Source organism: Paralichthys olivaceus, chromosome 23 (genome assembly GCF_024713975.1).
Source record: "Paralichthys olivaceus isolate ysfri-2021 chromosome 23, ASM2471397v2, whole genome shotgun sequence".
Taxonomy (NCBI): domain Eukaryota; kingdom Metazoa; phylum Chordata; class Actinopteri; order Pleuronectiformes; family Paralichthyidae; genus Paralichthys; species Paralichthys olivaceus.
The window spans coordinates 995,438-1,014,799 of record NC_091115.1 but is presented as its reverse complement, the minus strand read 5'-3'; the positions used below and the strand labels follow the sequence as shown (position 1 = coordinate 1,014,799).

Here is a 19,362-nt window from a genome sequence, read left to right as displayed (position 1 = left end):
AACAAAATGTCTGAATCATCTTTTCACACAGTTTCAAATTAACTCTGTTTCTCTCAAACAGCAGATTTAAAGTAAAAATACCTCAAACATACGTTCTTTATTTTCTTACAGCTGTATCTGACCACAGCACTTTATTTTTGTGTCTGTCAATCAACGCTCTGAAGCCTCAGTTTGAGATTTTGTTCAGCGCCATCTTGGTTATTTCAAACTATAAGAGATCATATATGTAGGAGTGGGGTTGCAGCCTGACTGAGAGTGAGAGGACACTTACACCTGCATCCATTGGACAGTACTAGCCGTCAATCATACTGTGGTCTCCACCCCTTTACATCCGGTGATTGTGGTCTGTCTGACTCTAAATGATCAAAACTGATAAATGAACATCAGCTGTTTGAAGACGACTTGAGACTGAGACAAAAACTCCTGAGGACAAAGTTTACTGACGTTATAAAGTGAGAGGAGACATTTTCTATAGACTTTCATAGAAACTACCAGAGGAGTCGTCCCCTGCTGGTCACTACAGAGAAGACAGGTTTCACTTTCCAAACCCGGAGTCTAAGTCCATTAAACTAGTGTTTGATTTCGTCAGGCTAGTTTTCTCTCTCTATCCAACACTCACACGACAAGACTGACATATTGAGACTATTGAGCAAACGTTTGAATATCATGTCTCATCGTTTATCTGGTTTCAGTGGTGAGATAACGATCAGAGTTTCAGAACAGACTTTTTCTTATTGACACATGAAACAAACAGTGGCTGCGGTGAAGCCGTTTGATTTATTCTCATTTGTTTGTCATTGCTTCTGGTCTATCTCGATAAGAAGCTAAGCGTCCTGATTCCCCCCCGTTGGCTGCAGTATAGGTCAAAACTCTGCCTCCTCCATGTTAGCAGGTGCGACATGAACCAGACATAAAAAAATCAAAGTAGAAGTAAAATCACAAATAATGATTTTGCATTTAAAATAATCCTCAGTGATGTTGGAGGTGGACGACTACAGACGTGAAGATAGATAGATAGATAGATAGATAAGTAGATAGATAGATAGATAGATAGATAGATAGATAGATAGATAGATAGATAGATAGATAGGTAGATAGATAGATAGATAGATAGATAAGTAGATAGATAGATAGGTAGATAGATAGATAGATAGATAGATAGATAGATAGATAGATAGATCAGACATGGCAATGACAGAGTCCAGGAAGTTGTGCAAAGAGATGTGTCCATTGTCTGATGTGCCTCTGCCACTGAACCCACTCCTCTGCCTGATGAAGGTGTTGTGCAGAGGGAGTGAAGGACAAACAGCAGGAGAGGAAAACATCCTGATCTCACAATGTTAGAAAAGTTCTTCCCTCTTTCAAACTCTGCTCATGACTGAAGTCAACCTCCATGTGCACACACACACATGCACACACATGCACACACTCACACACATGCACATGCACACACATGCACACATGCGGTGGGGAAACACAGCTCAGGTTCTTAGAAGTTGCAGCGTCTCACACACTCTCATAAAGGCCTCAGTGCATTGTGGGTAAGGGCTGTGAGTTACTGTAAAAGACGACTACCTGCTGTTTACCAGAAGTGATGTCACAGGAAGTGATGTCGCTGCTGTGGGTTGGGGTATTCTGCAGAAATAACCCGAGCAGCCGGGCCGAGCAGCAACAGAGCGCCTGTCATCTGAAGACGCTGCTTCATTGTCATTTCTCTCTTTGATGAATTCATATGTTTTGTGACCATTTAACTTAAAGGTGCAGTGTGTAGAATTTATTGAGATCTGGAGGTGAAGTGTCGTGTTGCAGCTGAACACCCCTCCCCATTCTTCCACCATAACTCTTTCATTGAATCGTCCTTTTATCTGTTTATAATTGTCATTTCTAACAGAATCTGTTATTTTAACAGCAACGTGATCTCAGTGCGATCGAGGACTCGAGGTTAAAGTTTAACAGCGACGACAACAAAGTCCTAAAAGTCCCGAAAAACACGGTGAGAAGCAGACGACAGTAAAACAGTGGAGATCAGGTTCACTCTGTTTTATTCAGTTGCATTTTTCTTGCATGTGCCAATCAATAAATACACAATAAATAAATCAACTGTCAGTCATAAAGATTCAGTATTAAATATAGACTTTAAATATGAAAATAAATATAGAAAACTACAACATGTCGGTAAAATACAAAAGAGCATCGATAATCAGGGAATCAAGTGTTTCCAGGTTAAAACTGAGTTTAAGTCTTTGGACCCATAAACTCCTCACGTTACTTTCAAGTATAAAAACATCAAACTACCTTAAAAAATACATTAAACTTCAATACTTCCAAAAGGCTTAGACTGCTGGTTCATTGTGATTAGATCCATGAAATGTTCTCATTGATGAAACAGAACAGAAAAACATGATATTTCAACTTTCCCACATTTTGGTTTTTGCTTTTGGTCGATGGTGAGTTTCTTGGCGTCTCAGGCTCTTGTAGGAGTTTTGACCTTCCGAGCTTGTCTCCGCCGCCGCCGCCGCCTCCTCTGCATCTTGGTGTTGTTTGACAGAGAACTCGCCTCCTCGTACATCCACTGCAGCTCCCACAGTGCTTTGCTCTGGATGATGAAGTTATTCATCTGGTGGAGAAAGAAATGGGGGTAAGAACAGTTCCCACACAACCACAAGTCCTATATCACTTTCAGGAAAACTTTCAGCTTCATCTGTTATCTACACTGTTGATCCACAAAGGGACGCAGAGCTGAAGCCGATCCCAGCTGAGATTGGGCGAGAGGAGTCGACAGTGAATCCCAGAGAGGATAGGAGCTGCTTTCAGACCTGCACTGACGTCCTGAGATCCTCCAGACATTATCTAGAGGTTTCTCTTTCCTGCTGGCTGGTAAAACCTCTGTCGAATGTCTGGAGGAGCAGGAAATTCACCGCGAGAAGGCGTGTTGATGACGTTTCTAACACGGGACACACGCGAAAATAAATAGACTAATAAAAATGAATCAAATATCTCAGGATTAAAAAATTGGAGCCACACACGTGGATGTGGGGACGAAGACTTCGAAAGAGTTTTTGGTGACAAGACAAAAAAAACACGATCTCCACCGCGGGATTCAAACGTTACGTTGTGCCTCCTGCTCCGCCCCTCGGTCCCGAGATTTCTGTCTGAGCGAGAAATCTCCTGCTGGTGTCGTTCATGTGTGAAAGAAAAACTCCGGAGAAAGTCCAGACTTGATACTGTGGACATCCTCCGGAGGTCACGTGTGAAAGCGTCTCATGTCTCTACCTTGATGTCTCCGAGGTCGTGCAGCCCCTGCAGCAGTTTGCTCTGCTCCTTGAAGCGATTTGTCCTCAGCTCCTGGACCTTCTTCAGAATGTAATTCAGGTCCGTCCTGACGCTGACCTCCGGGGCAGCGGAGTTGAGGCCCTCTCTGGCCCCGGCTGTGGGGGGAGTCGTGTTCGGCAGCTGCTCCAACATCTGGCCTATCAGCTTTTCATACGTCTCCAAAACGCCGCCCATGAACAGCATCTTTGTCTGTATGACGAGAGAAGTAGATGAGAAACACGGTTTCTGGAGGAGGATTTTAAAAACTGCTGTGAATCTTTTCCTGAATGTGATTTCAAGTCCATTAAAACTTTAGAGAGAAATTAAAACAAACAAATTCTGAATGGAAACGTGGAGCATAAAATCTAAATTTGACCTTTGTGGTTAATAAACCAGCCGCTGTGTTTGACAGAGTTTCACACAGTGGAAACACATTGTGGTTTCCCCACACAGGGGATAAAACCAGCAGAGTGGGTCTGAAGGAACAAGTCACTCTTTAACGTCACACTTTAAACCGTCAGTTAAGGTCTGAAGATTAACTGGATGCAAGAACACAACAGAGGTCGGAGGTCAGCACGGTCCTGTCACTTCGCCGTAAAATTAAATCTGAAGATTCAAAGAGTCTGAAATCCTGGAGACGTCGCTCAACAGCAACAATCTGAATCTCTTCACCATCGTTAACATCAATGACATTAAAGTTCATCATTATTAAAGGTGATGACTCATCAACGTCAGTCCAGCATCACTTGATCACTAACTCACACGGTCAATAGAAAGGGGGGGGGGGGGCACCCTGATACGTTAAAGGCTGTAGGAGTTTACAGACTTTGTCAACACGTCAGGTTCGTTGGATGTTTTCAGACCGAAGTGAAAGACGGTGACTTTGTTTACCTCCATCCTGCCGGACAGCGGCTCCTTGGGGAAGACGGGCTTCCCGTTGAATCTGTCTTTGTTTGAAATATTCTGAAGAAGGAAAAGAAAAGATGTGTGAAATATTTGTCAGGTCACATGTGACGTGAACTAATGAGTCACAGAATTTCATTCAGAATTTAAAGAGTGTGAATGTTTACACTTTCTGCAAAGGTGCATTCAAGGACAGTCAGACATCTGAGACTTGAGAGTCAGTTGTTGTTAATGAGCTCTGTTTCTCAGTTTCCTGCCATTTTATATAAAACCTTCCAACAATATGTTTGCATATAAGTTGCATTTGTTTGCTTCTTGCATTAAAAAAGATGCAATCGGTCAGAAGGTCCCTGAATGCATCAGGCAGAGTGACCCTGCTGAAATTAACTTTTTAATTTGTATGATGAGTTTAACAAAAAAACACATCAGAATCCTTTAAAGATAAAACTAGTACAAAGTTAAGAAATGTGTGTGCATGTGTGTGTTTGCGGCGAGAAAGCAGCAAGAGGAGGAAACTGAAAGTTTGAACCACAGAGTTAAACACAAGTTTCAGCAGTACTCTGGGTGATCTCAGTACTCTGAACTCTTGGTACTCTCAGTAATCTGAACTCTAAGAACTCTCAGTAATCTGAACTCTGAGTACTCTCAGTACTATAAACTCTTAGTACTCTCAGTAATCTGAACTCTGAGTACTCTCGGTACTCTGAACTCTTAGTACTCTCAGTAATCGAAACTCTTAGTACTCACATAGTGCTGCAGGAGGTTCTGGATGGTTTTGTTCATCCTTGCAGGGATGTGTGATCCTCTGACCTGACACACACAAAGACACAGGGACAGACAGACCACTGCCCTCGCCGTGGAAACCATCATATCGCCGCTTGTAGTCGACGGTGCAATTCCAAAGTTCTGCCTGGTGCGAGTGCCGGCTTTCAGACTGATGCCAGAGACTTTTCTGACTGATGTTGTGACTGAGTGACAGTCGCCCTGAAGTTGCCTCAAAGTGTTTGAGATGTCCTGAAAGCTTGTGTGTAAGCTTATTTATAACTCAGAGCGAGGGCGAGGCAGAGACACAGACACACAGGGGAGGGAGAGAGTGAGACAATGTGTGATGCAGCAATGATCAAGGTGTGAAATTGTGGTTGTGCAGTTTCCTTTAAATCACCAAACTTCATAGAAGAGGCTGAGGGGTCTCCCACTCGCTCATTAAACACTGAATGTCAGCTTGCTGCTGAACTTCAAGTCATCCACGGCCTTTATCATAATCGAAAGTTTTAATGGTCAACGAGGGGACGCAGGTGATGGTTCTGATGCTTGTACCTGAACGCAGCGCGCACAGGCTCCAGGCGGCGTATTGGAAGTTTCCTGAAAGCGTCAGGTTGCAGCCTGCGTCAGAAACCATCAGATCCAAAGAAGCTTTCATGGAAACTGTTGCGTCTGTGGATTTATTATGAGCTGAAAGTTTCTGTGTTTCAAATAAAGCAAACTTAAGCTGAAACAAACTCGGACTACTGATTTTTACTCTCGTCCGGAGTCCTGCCCACTGAAATCCTGATAATCTCCTGACATCATTTCTGAGTGAGAGACTCCGAACATTCTCCAGACTCCAGAGAAAGTCCAGACCCAATTCTGTGGACATGATCGGGGGTTCATGTCTGAAAATGGCTTATGTTGTCACAAACAGCACCTCCTGAGAACCTCAGGAGATTATCAGGAGTTCAGTGCAGGTCTGAAAGCAGCTTTAGGGAAAACACAGATGCAACAAAGCTGCAGTTTTGAATTCCATAAAAAAAGGTCTTGACACAACAAACGGTCGGTTACACAGACTTCGTGTTGTTTTCTGTGCAGTCATAAAATGTGTGAAATCTCAGAGAACCAACTACAGTAACCATCAGACTAACAGACAGTTACCAACGACTGATGACACACGACCTGGGTTCACATGTCGAGAGTAAAATAGTTGAGGCTTTTGCCAAACTAGAAAGAAAAGAAACTATTTCAGGTTTTAAGTTTCTGCAAAGGACCATTTTGTGAAATCCTGTTTACAAACAAACAAGGTGATGGACATTAAAAAATATCATCTGGTTGACAAAGTGTTTCTATTCGAGTTAAGTGTTGGATTATCTCAGACAGAAGAAACGCTGACGAAGCATTAAATGTACATTTCGTCAGTGTGACTGACAAGCAAGACGAGGACAGGAAGTGAGGTCATGCAGCAGAGTCCTGGCGCCTGGGCGTGAGGTGTTTCTACGAGGGGGAATGAGCCGCGTCTCATTTAGTCCGAAAGAGACTGATGAAATTAGAATTGAAGAGGTTTTCTTGTCAGCCACACACACGTGGAAAAACCCTTCAGGAAACATTGGAAAGTGAAACCAGTGGAGGTCTGAGCTTCAGAGAAAGGATTTTATTGTAAATGAGGAGAAGCTGCAGATACGTTTCCATGGACACCAGATTAATACTCTGAATAATCGATAACGGATTTCAGATATGTGGATTCTGACATAAGTCACATGATGTCGACATGTTCGGCTCAATCACACTCAACGTTAGATACGTATACGGAGGAAGGAACCTTCTGTCCGTTCATCTCATCAGAATCTGCACGTCTTCTGAAAGTTTACGGATATGTACGAAACAGAGCAGTACCACCGCATACCATCAGGGGGCAGTGTAGCAATAGTTCGAGTGAGACGACCATAAGACACAAGAAGGAAATTTCAACAATTTCAGAAAGTTTACCAACAATGTTTACAACTTTATCACTTTGGCATCTTTCTTATTCCTCCTCTTCGTGTAGTACTTTGTCAGCTGATTGAAATGTACTATATAAATAAAGTTATTACTATTTTTATATTTAATAAACTCAGTAAACTGAGCAGCTTCAGTCTTTTTATCCAGGTTCCTTGGCAGGAAGGTAGGTTGTTGACATCTAGGTGTTTCAGGTGTGATAAATACAGCACACGGGTATCCCCCCCCCCACACACACACACACAGGAAGAGGTTTTGAGGGAATCCACAGTCGATCAATTTCATGAAATTTCACTAAATTTCTGCTGAAGTAAAAAACAACAAATAGAAAAACAACTGATGTTGTTCCTTTCATTTTCTTTAGTTATTTGATGAGATGTTGAAACGCATATAAATAAAGAGAAGATTGATTCAAATATTATATTTGAATCAAATCTGTTTATTGACCTTCTGCTCAAAGACTGAAAGAAAAAAAAAACCAGTACTGAGTATAAACCCACCAGTACTGAGTATAAACCCACCAGTACTGAGTATAAACCCACCAGTACTGAGTATAAACCACCAGTACTGAGTATTAACCCACCAGTACTGAGTATAAACCCACCAGTACTGAGTATTAACCCACCAGTACTGAGTATAAACCACCAGTACTGAGTATTAACCACCAGTACTTAGTATTAACCCACCAGTACAGAGTATAAACCACCAGTACTGAGTATTAACCCACCAGTACTGAGTATAAACCCACCAGTACTGAGTATAAACCCACCAGTACTGAGTATAAACCACCAGTACTGAGTATTAACCCACCAGTACTGAGTATAAACCCACCAGTACTGAGTATAAACCCACCAGTACTGAGTATTAACCCACCAGTACTGAGTATAAACCCACCAGTACTGAGTATTAACCCACCAGTACTGAGTATAAACCCACCAGTACTGAGTATTAACCCACCAGTACTGAGTATAAACCACCAGTACTGAGTATTAACCACCAGTACTGAGTATAAACCACCAGTACTGAGTATTAACCACCAGTACTGAGTATTAACCACCAGTACTGAGTATAAACCACCAGTACTGAGTATTAACCCACCAGTACAGAGTATAAACCCACCAGTACTGAGTATTAACCACCAGTACTGAGTATAAACCACCAGTACTGAGTATTAACCCACCAGTACTGAGTATAAACCCACCAGTACTGAGTATTAACCCACCAGTACTGAGTATTAACCACCAGTACTGAGTATTAACCACCAGTACTGAGTATAAACCACCAGTACTGAGTATTAACCCACCAGTACAGAGTATAAACCCACCAGTACTGAGTATTAACCACCAGTACTGAGTATAAACCACCAGTACTGAGTATTAAACCCACCAGTACTGAGTATTAAACCCACCAGTACTGAGTATAAACCACCAGTACTGAGTATTAACCCACCAGTACTGAGTATTAACCCACCAGTACTGAGTATTAACCCACCAGTACTGAGTATTAAACCCACCAGTACTGAGTATTAAACCCACCAGTACTGAGTATAAACCCACCAGTACTGAGTATTAACCCACCAGTACTGAGTATAAACCCACCAGTACTGAGTATTAACCCACCAGTACTGAGTATAAACCACCAGTACTGAGTATTAACCCACCAGTACTGAGTATTAAACCCACCAGTACTGAGTATTAACCCACCAGTACTGAGTATAAACCCACCAGTACTGAGTATTAACCCACCAGTACTGAGTATTAAACCCACCAGTACTGAGTATAAACCACCAGTACTGAGTATTAACCCACCAGTACTGAGTATAAACCACCAGTACTGAGTATTAAACCACCAGTACTGAGTATAAACCACCAGTACTGAGTATTAAACCCACCAGTACTGAGTATAAACCACCAGTACTGTGTATTAAACCCACCAGTACTGAGTATAAACCACCAGTACTGAGTATTAAACCCACCAGTACTGAGTATAAACCACCAGTACTGAGTATAAACCACCAGTACTGAGTATTAACCCACCAGTACTGAGTATTAACCCACCAGTACTGAGTATAAACCACCAGTACTGAGTATAAACCACCAGTACTGAGTATTAAACCCACCAGTACTGAGTATAAACCACCAGTACTGAGTATTAAACCACCAGTACTGAGTATAAACCACCAGTACTGAGTATTAAACCCACCAGTACTGAGTATAAACCACCAGTACTGAGTATAAACCACCAGTACTGAGTATAAACCAACCAGTACTGAGTATTAACCACCAGTACTGAGTATAAACCCACCAGTACTGAGTATAAACCACCAGTACTGAGTATTAACCCACCAGTACTGAGTATAAACCCACCAGTACTGAGTATTAACCAACCAGTACTGAGTATAAACCACCAGTACTGAGTATAAACCCACCAGTACTGAGTATTAACCCACCAGTACTGAGTATAAACCCACCAGTACTGAGTATTAACCACCAGTACTGAGTATTAACCCACCAGTACTGAGTATTAACCACCAGTACTGAGTATAAACCCACCAGTACTGAGTATAAACCACCAGTGCTGAGTATAAACCCACCAGTACTGAGTATAAACCACCAGTACTGAGTATAAACCACCAGTACTGAGTATTAAACCCACCAGTACTGAGTATAAACCACCAGTACTGTGTATTAAACCCACCAGTACTGAGTATAAACCACCAGTACTGAGTATTAAACCCACCAGTACTGAGTATAACCCACCAGTACTGAGTATAAACCCACCAGTACTGAGTATAAACCACCAGTACTGAGTATAAACCCACCAGTACTGAGTATAAACCACCAGTACTGAGTATAAACCACCAGTACTGAGTATTAACCCACCAGTACTGAGTATAAACCACCAGTACTGAGTATAAACCCACCAGTACTGAGTATTAACCCACCAGTACTGAGTATAAACCACCAGTACTGAGTATAAACCACCAGTACTGAGTATAAACCACCAGTACTGAGTATAAACCCACCAGTACTGAGTATAAACCACCAGTACTGAATATAAACCCACCAGTACTGAGTATTAACCCACCAGTACTGAGTATAAACCACCAGTACTGAGTATAAACCCACCAGTACTGAGTATTAACCCACCAGTACTGAGTATAAACCACCAGTACTGAGTATAAACCACCAGTACTGAGTATAAACCCACCAGTACTGAGTATAAACCCACCAGTACTGAGTATAAACCCACCAGTACTGAGTATAAACCCACCAGTACTGAGTATTAACCAACCAGTACTGAGTATAAACCACCAGTACTGAGTATAAACCCACCAGTACTGAGTATTAACCCACCAGTACTGAGTATAAACCCACCAGTACTGAGTATTAACCACCAGTACTGAGTATAAACCACCAGTACTGAGTATAAACCACCAGTACTGAGTATTAACCCACCAGTACTGAGTATTAACCACCAGTACTGAGTATAAACCACCAGTACTGAGTATTAACCCACCAGTACTGAGTATAAACCCACCAGTACTGAGTATTAACCCACCAGTACTGAGTATAAACCACCAGTACTGAGTATAAACCACCAGTACTGAGTATAAACCCACCAGTACTGAGTATAAACCACCAGTACTGAATATAAACCCACCAGTACTGAGTATTAACCAACCAGTACTGAGTATAAACCACCAGTACTGAGTATAAACCCACCAGTACTGAGTATAAACCACCAGTACTGAGTATAAACCACCAGTACTGAGTATAAACCACCAGTACTGAGTATAAACCACCAGTACTGAGTATTAACCCACCAGTACTGAGTATAAACCACCAGTACTGAGTATAAACCACCAGTACTGAGTATTAACCCACCAGTACTGAGTATAAACCACCAGTACTGAGTATTAACCCACCAGTACTGAGTATAAACCACCAGTACTGAGTATTAACCCACCAGTACTGAGTATAAACCACCAGTACTGAGTATAAACCACCAGTACTGAGTATTAACCCACCAGTACTGAGTATAAACCACCAGTACTGAGTATAAACCACCAGTACTGAGTATTAACCCACCAGTACTGAGTATAAACCACCAGTACTGAGTATAAACCACCAGTACTGAGTATAAACCCACCAGTACTGAGTATAAACCACCAGTACTGAGTATAAACCACCAGTACTGAGTATAAACCACCAGTACTGAGTATTAACCCACCAGTACTGAGTATAAACCACCAGTACTGAGTCTTGTCACAGTAAATGAAAGCAGCAGGTACTTATCTGGGACCCGGATGTTGAGTGTCAGGTTCAGGTGAGTAAGTGTTTGAAGTAAGTCTTCAAACACGTCCGTCCATCGGCTGTCGCTGCAGAGGGAAGGTCACAGTGACGTCTTCACTATTAAACTTCAATCCTCCATAAACTGTCCAGCTCCACCTGATGCTAACTGTAGCTGCGAGGCTAACTGTAGCTGCGAGGCTAACTGTAGCTGCGATGCTAACTGTAGCTGCGATGCTAACTGTAGCTGCGAGGCTAACTGTAGCTGCGATGCTAACTGTAGCTGTATACATTTTTCCGACTCAAAGAGGAAACAGAATTTTCCAGTCGTTCATCTGTGATGATTCAGTTTTTCTAAACTTTGGATCGAACTGAATCTTTCTCCTCAGTTGACGTCACGTTCCCTTGTTTGGTCCGAGGGGAAACCCCTTCACGCATCTGTGGTTTTAAATAAAGTTTGTTTGAAAGTTGATTCAAATGAGTTTTTAATAGATTATGTTACGTCAGAGTAGATTATCTGACTCTACATTTGATTAGATTATAAATATTGATTAGATTATAAATATTACATCGTTTGTTTCTAGTAGATTAGATTTGTTAAGATTAGATTATCAGATTTTAGATTATATTAGATCAGATTGCTTGAGATTTGATGAATTCAGATTCTATTATTTGAGTTGAGATAAGATTGAAGGCAGATTGTTGACATCGAGGTGTTAGAGGTGTGATGCCTACCCCCCCCCCCCCCCACACACACACACACACACACACACACACACACACACACACACACACACACAGGAAGAGGTTTTTGAGGGAATTCACAGTCGATCAATTTCATGAAATTTCTGCTGAAGTGAAAAACAAATAGACAAACAACCACTTTATCATATTTCACTGAAAAAGTTGTTGCTTTCATTTTCTTTAGTTATTTGATGAGATGTTTAAACGCACATGTTGTTTTTATTCACTTCTGTGTTTTGTCACCTTTGTTTGAAGATTCCATATAAATAAAGTTTGATTTGATTAAAAGATTTTATCTGCATCAATTAGATTTGATCAGATTATATAGTTAGTGACTAAAGTTTAGTAATTTAGTTTTAGTAAAAAAAATTTAATCTAGAAAAGAGGGAAGATCAAAGTTTTTGTTGATGCTGATTTCTGCTTTTTATTCAAACAAACAAGATTCAGTCCTTGAACGACAACAAGAAAATAAATTAAGTCAATAAATGTATCATAAATTAAAAAAATTCATTATAATAAAATTAAACTCGATGTGTTGAGAAGAGACCTGAAGAAATGATCTTAAATAAAATAAATAGGTGAAACACGGTAGACGTTTTCACGGAGAACACATTCCAGCTCTTCTATTGGTCGGAACTAGTGGACAGACGAGTTGCAGTGAGACAACGCCTTGTACACGAGATTGAACTCAGCCAGAGCTTTTCTCTGCTCGAGGGGGACGTCGACCTGAGGAGGGAAAAAACATTATTAAGTTAAAAGTCAGAAAATTATAAAATCAAATATTATAAAATATTCTCTGTATTTTTGAAATATTGTAAAAGAAAGAAAGGAGGATCTTTCTTTTTGGGGAATTTATTTCCAAACGTGAAGGTGAAAAAATTGTTAAATGAAATGAAAGAAAACTAAGACGAGATTTAATTAAAGGGGACGTAACATTTCATATGATTATTCAATTACTAGTTAATACTTAAATTAGTATTACATTCATATGCATTGTTGCATTGTTAAATCTAATTGTCTTATCAATTGTATGTATACAATATATATTTATATATTTCTGCCTTGTGTTTCTGGGGGACAGTTAAAAAGAGGACGTTGGTGTTGGACATGTGCGGTGGAGAGAATTGTGTCGTGATGATTTTTATCTGCTCATATCCAGGATTAGAATTTAGATTGGATGATTGTTAAAGTTCAGGTTAAACATGTGATCAGCTGTTTGACAGTTTCCTCTCCAGACGTTCATCTGTAGCTGAAACCACAACATCTGACGAGAGCTCAGTTTGGTTTCTGCAGAAAAAGGAAGTCGTCACTGCTGAGAGAGCGGAGCCGACATTTGTGACACGCGCTGGAAGTGGTTGACCAATCAGAGCAGACTGGGCTTCATGGGGGGGGGGGGGGTTCTTAAAGAGACAGACCAGGGGCTGATCCAGAGGCGGGGCCGGGGGGGGGGGGGGGGGGGGGGGGGGGGGCCTGAACAGCCCTGTCAGTGTTTGTAATATTTACTTACTAACAACACTAATAATATGATCTTTTGTTCAGAATTATTATTTTCTAGGCTCTTCTGAAACAATGAACGAGGAACGTGAAGCGTCTGATCCACAAATTCAGCGATGCATAGAAAGCGCCCGTCACCTTTATATTGTTCAGATGGTGGATCGTGATTTCGTTGTCGTGGTTCAGTTCGCCCAGTTTTCCCCTCAGCTCCTCCATCTTCTGCTTCCGAACCATCAGCTCCGCGTACACAAACTTGTTATCGTAGTCGGTCAGGGTCTTCAGCAGCGCCGGGTCGGGTCCATGGTGGTCGTGCTGCAGGATGCTGGAGAAGATGCGCATGTAGACGTCCAGAGTGGCGTTCACCAGCTGCATGTCTGTCTGTGGACGAGAGGAAGTGAGCGTCTGAGAGTCAGTGTGCCGGGATCAGACTGATGCTGAGGCCTCGTCAGGGTTTAGATCATTATAAATTAACAGACGTCAAAATGAAACGTCCTGACACCTCAAATAAAAATGTGGATTTCTCTCAAAGCAGGAAAAATGATGACAAGATAAAATTGGAATATTAGTCATGTCTTGACTGAATTATTAAAACTATATATATATTCTATATGTATATAAAAATCACTGTGTCGTTCATCTCTGAATACTTTTCCTTTGTGTCGTCATGTCTTAGTGGGACAACATATCTCAACACATACAGGAACATTTAATGACACTTGGTTGTTTAACACGACGGCAGCGATATTGATGATGTTTTTAACAGTGAAATGTGTGTTTGTGTGTGTTTGTGTGTGTTTGTGTGTCGTTGTACCTGACACATGGTTTTCCTGACGACAGAATTGAACAGAGGTTTGCTGCCGACCTCCACCTCCTTCAGCCTCTGGAGCACGAAAAAGAAAGAGCAGCATAAACACAAAGTCTCATTTACTCTCAGTTCTTTTCCGACTGTTTTCATTTTCTATTTTATTTGAACACATTGTCGTTATTTTCTCTGGATAATAAAAACATAAAAAATTCTTTCAGACGTTTAAAAGGTGAAATATCTGAGATAAGTTGGGAAGGAAAGTCATTTTCACTAGAACATATTCAGCAATGTAAGGAATTAAAGTAATGAAGGGACAAACTTTTGTGAGAATACTAAAACAAAGGTGTTTTAAATATGGAAAAAATAATACAATCTAGAAAACTATCAACTAAACTCTTGTAAAAAAACACTGATTTATGATTTTCTTTGCTGTATTTTGAATTTTCCAGGAATTAGTGTCTTCACTCTTAAATGAGTCAAACTAGCGCGGGTCGCTGAGTGATAAAAAATAACAACAGGATATTGTAACCTGAACATTCTTTAAGAAAAGAAAAGCATAAATTAATTTTGTCTAAAAATCTTTGAGACGGGGAGGGTCGCGTTTGAAAACCGTGAAATACCGACCCCGGTCACATTATATCCACATATCATGAAACAGAATAATTAAAGATATAAGTAATTAAAGGTCGAAGGTCATTGCTTTAAATAATCCATTAATTAAACGTGTGATGTCGATCACAGGTTAGAGAGCATCGAGCATAACGTGGCCTCTCCAGGCTTCCGTACACAAACAACCGACCTCTGATGATTCAGGAATATTAAATTGATCATCACAAGTTAAAACTGCAATTTGTAAATGTTGGTTAAAATGGTTACAAGTCTTCATCTGCAGTAAAAAAACAAATATAAATAAAAGCACAAAACACTGGTTTGTACGAGGCCGCAGAGGAAAACGTTAACTTGAAATATCACACGTCTGTTAATGTGAAATCAAATCTCCAAAGTGCTGAGCTCTTAAATAAACCTTCATCTGGAGGATTAAACTTGATCTTCACAAGCGAAGGTTCAGCAGAAAGGGAAAACAACGTGGGATCTAAACTCGAGCCCTGCGGAACGCCGCGGGTAAACTCACCAGCAGGTTGTTAAAGCGCTCCTCAGACCGGACAGGACTTCCAAAAGCCATCGCAGCGCCCAGAAGGACCAGGAGACACAGTGAGCCGCGGCACAGAGACATGTCGGAGAGGAGGGTCGTCCAAGAGAGGCTGAGCGAGTCAAGAGCGGTGATGTGTTGTCAAGTCGCTGATACTCTCTGTTGACCCGTGGGCTCATCTATATATTGACGTCTGTATCCCTGTCTGTGTCACTGTGCGTCTCGTCTGTGATGTGTGTGTGTGTGGTTGTGCACGTCTGTGGTCTGTGGGCTTTCAGCAAAAGCACCAGAAAGAGCAGCATCACTTTTCCTCTAAAACTCACTGTGCTGATGTTGAACATACGTGCACATGAGACTCCCTGGTTAGGTTTCCATTCACGTCCATGTGCTGATCACACACACACACACACACACACAGAATGAGGAGACTCCATGGTTAATGTGGCGTCACTGTGAAGAAGACCACTTCATCGAAATCTAAGTGTAGCAGTGCACAGTGTGTGTGTGTGTGTGTGTGTGTGTGTGTGTGTGTGTGTGTGCATGCATAAAACCTCATGGAAGCGTTATGAAACTATTTGCATGTGTGCATTTTTGTGTGCAAGCTTCAGAGCATGGAAGTGCTTTGTTGTAAAGTAAAAGCTTGGAATCAATTTACTGATAATTGATCACGTCACTTAAGTAAATTATTGTTCAAGCATCGAGGCCGAACGTTCTCCGGCTGCAGCTTCTCACTCGATTCTTGGTTTTTATTTCTGAATAAAACAAATATATTTGGATTTTCTTCCAGATTACATCGTTCTAATGATTTGAATTTTAATTCTTCGTGTCTCCTTGTGCTCTGGGAAGCGGTGACGGTAGTTTTTCACTATCTGACATCTTGCTCAACAAATGTTTTATACACCAAACGTGAAACGATTCGATAGTTGCATCGTCAGCAGGAGCTGCACGTCAGCTTCTCCTGAACTCAAACAACCTTCAGATTGTAGATTTCTTCAGTTCCTGTCTGAAAGTCTAACGAGACAAAGCTGTGAGTGAAATGTCTTTAAGTTGGTGACGATGCTTTACATTTATTATATTTCATTTTTATTTTGTGTTTAGTTTCCTGATGTGTCACTGATGAAGTTCACTGTGAGAACATGATGCTTTGTCAACAACGTGGTCGAGATCCTGAATGAACCTGTGACTCAGCGACGATCGAGCCTCAACAAAGATTTCACAGTAAAGAGCATCGAACCTTTTTGAAGGTTTTCAGTCGAACTGTTTGTAAAGAGCCCACCGGGCCTCTGCTGTCTTCAGCTTCACTTCCTGTGACCTCACACACTCACTCTGTGTGTAGCTTACGATTTGAAGCTGCTGCGAGGCTAGCAGTTTCCATCTGCTCCCAGTGTGTGTGCTAAGCTAGGCTAAACACGATCTCACACCAACAGAGACAATGTGATTAAATACTTTTTACTGTGAAATCATTTGTGTTGTTCTAATATTTATAAACTGTGTTCAGGACGATGTCACTGAAAGTTTCCTGATAATTCTACTGAAACTTTCATTATAACACACATATATATATATATATATATATATATATATATATATATACAGTATATACACATACACAGATACATACATTTATATACATACATATATATATGCATACTAACATACATATACATTATATAAATACATATATTTACACAAACAAATATATGCATACTAATATACATATAGATACAAATATACACATAATGATATATATACATATACACATATAATATAATGGATTTCTCTATTTGAATAAGATTCTTCTGTGTAAAGAGCCTTGAGATAATGTATATTGTGATTTGGTGCTATACAAATAAAACTGAATTGAATTGAATATACACTATAATATTATATACATATATATATACATACATGTGTGTATTATTTTATTTGTAAATATAGTAATTATACTCTATAAAACTTTATAAAACTCAAGTTTAGAATTAGGATTTTGTTTTTACTCTTTAGTCTCAGATCTGTGAAAAGTTAATTCTTCGTTAATTGTGAATTAATAATAATAATAATAATAATTAATTGACCCTTGAACAGCAACAAGTCTCATCCATCAGCGTTCGACCTCATCGACATCTGTCAGAAACATTTTAAATGTTCAACCATCACATGTTAATGTGCACATACGTGTGAACATGAGCCTCACGACAGGTTTCATCACTGTGGGTAGAGAAGTCGTGGCACAGGTGGAAATGTCAGCGGAGGTTGGTGGTGTCACCGCTGAAAGTCTTGTCACTGCAGCAGCAGGAGGAGAAACCTTCGTCTCAGAGTCTTCGTCACCGATGCTGGAAACTTCACCACACGAAGCTGAATCATCACTTCAGGCAGAAAGACCGTCACCATCAGAAACTTTCAGGGATTCTCTGATGAACTTCAGATTCAACGAGATGCACAGTTCAGGAATGATAAAACAAAATTGTGCATCGTCTGCATAGCGTCGTGTGTTATGAGCAGTTCTGTAGGTGTTGCTGCTCAAACTCAAACTATCTCTCAGTTTATCAAGAGAAAAGGTCGTTCAGAGCCTCGATGGTCCCACATTTTGGAGACGAAGGAATCAGGAGGTTGAAAAATACCGAAACGTTCCGACAGGATTACCTCACGTAGTTTACGACAGTGAGATATGAGACAAATATTCACATTAATAACACAATATGAAGTTTTTCAGCAGAGCCACATCAACAAATCATCCCTGTCATGAATTAAAGATCCTGTGATGCACAAAGTGATTTTCTGTTGAAATACTTAAAAGATTCTAGAAGAAGTTTCCCCACTATGAAAGAGTGCCAGTCTCTCTCACACACACACACACACACCCACCCACACACACACACACACACACACACACACACTCTGGCTGCCAGCTTTCTAAGTAAATGTTAATTAACTGGAATTAACTGCTCGTCTGCTTTATTAAAAAACAGTTTTTTTTGTGTGCGTTCTTTTCCTAGAAGTCAAACCAGAGTGTGGTCCAACCGTCAACACACACCACACACACACACACACACACACACACACATGCCACATCCTTTTGCAAAGGGTTGAGGACTTGACTTTTCCAAACACAACCCGATTTGTCTGTAGAGTCCAATCAGCCTCCTTCAGCCTCCATCTCCTCTGACCATCTTTGGTATCAAGTTCTGCACTGTGGAAACATTCAATCACCAAACTTCATGTTTGATTGATTTAAATTTTACTCAAAAGGTTTTAGTTTGTTCAGTCTGGACTACTGTAAAAAACATGGCAGCCTCTGTAGAGAGGGTCCCCCAGATGTAAATATAAAGTGTTTAAATATAAAGTATGTAAATATAAAGTATTTAAATATAAAGTATTTAAATATAAAGTGTTTAAATATAAAGTGTTTAAATATAAAGTGTTTAAATATAAAGTATGTAAATATAAAGTGTTTAAATATAAAGTATTTAAATATAAAGTGTTTAAATATAAAGTATTTAAATATAAAGTGTTTAAATATAAAGTGTTTAAATATAAAGTGTTTAAATATAAAGTATTTAAATATAAAGTATTTAAATATAAAGGGTCTTATCTGGGGTAAAGAAAACTACAAGTCATATAATTTAGATGAAATGAACGAGTGAAAACATCATGAGGATTATTCTACATTCGATTTCTGACAATAGATCCTTTCACCTGAATCTGACTCACTGGAGCTTCAATGTTACAATTAGCCACGAGCTAACTTTGCTAGTTAGCAGCTTCAATAAATATATCGCACTGTAACTCACTGGGTCATACCAGAAAGGCTAAAGCAGGAAAAAGCTCTCGAATTATCTACCAACATTGTTTATATATATTTTAACTTGTTAAATGATGAAAATACTTTTATTTTTCAGTTTTAGACACAAACTTGA

The 19,362-nt window shown here is 40.2% G+C and overlaps 1 protein-coding gene and 1 long non-coding RNA gene across 2 annotated transcripts; one reads left to right on the top strand and one right to left on the bottom strand.

Moving 5' to 3' along the window:
- Window positions 1–1,667: 1,667 nt before the first annotated feature.
- LOC138406748 (uncharacterized) lies at window positions 1,668–4,656 on the top strand. Its single transcript, XR_011240109.1, has 3 exons — window positions 1,668–1,758; window positions 1,910–2,638; window positions 2,730–4,656. It is a non-coding gene; the product is annotated as an uncharacterized lncRNA (long non-coding RNA).
- Window positions 2,026–9,207, bottom strand: ifng1 (interferon gamma 1). The gene is made up of 4 exons (XM_020109277.2): window positions 4,963–9,207; window positions 4,204–4,275; window positions 3,274–3,522; window positions 2,026–2,617 (listed from the first exon to the last, which is right to left on the bottom strand). Exons 1-4 carry the CDS (start codon window positions 5,083–5,085, stop codon window positions 2,465–2,467), a joined length of 597 nt encoding a protein of 198 aa, XP_019964836.2. The 5' UTR covers window positions 5,086–9,207; the 3' UTR covers window positions 2,026–2,464.
- Between the last annotated feature and the right edge of the window lie 10,155 nt (window positions 9,208–19,362).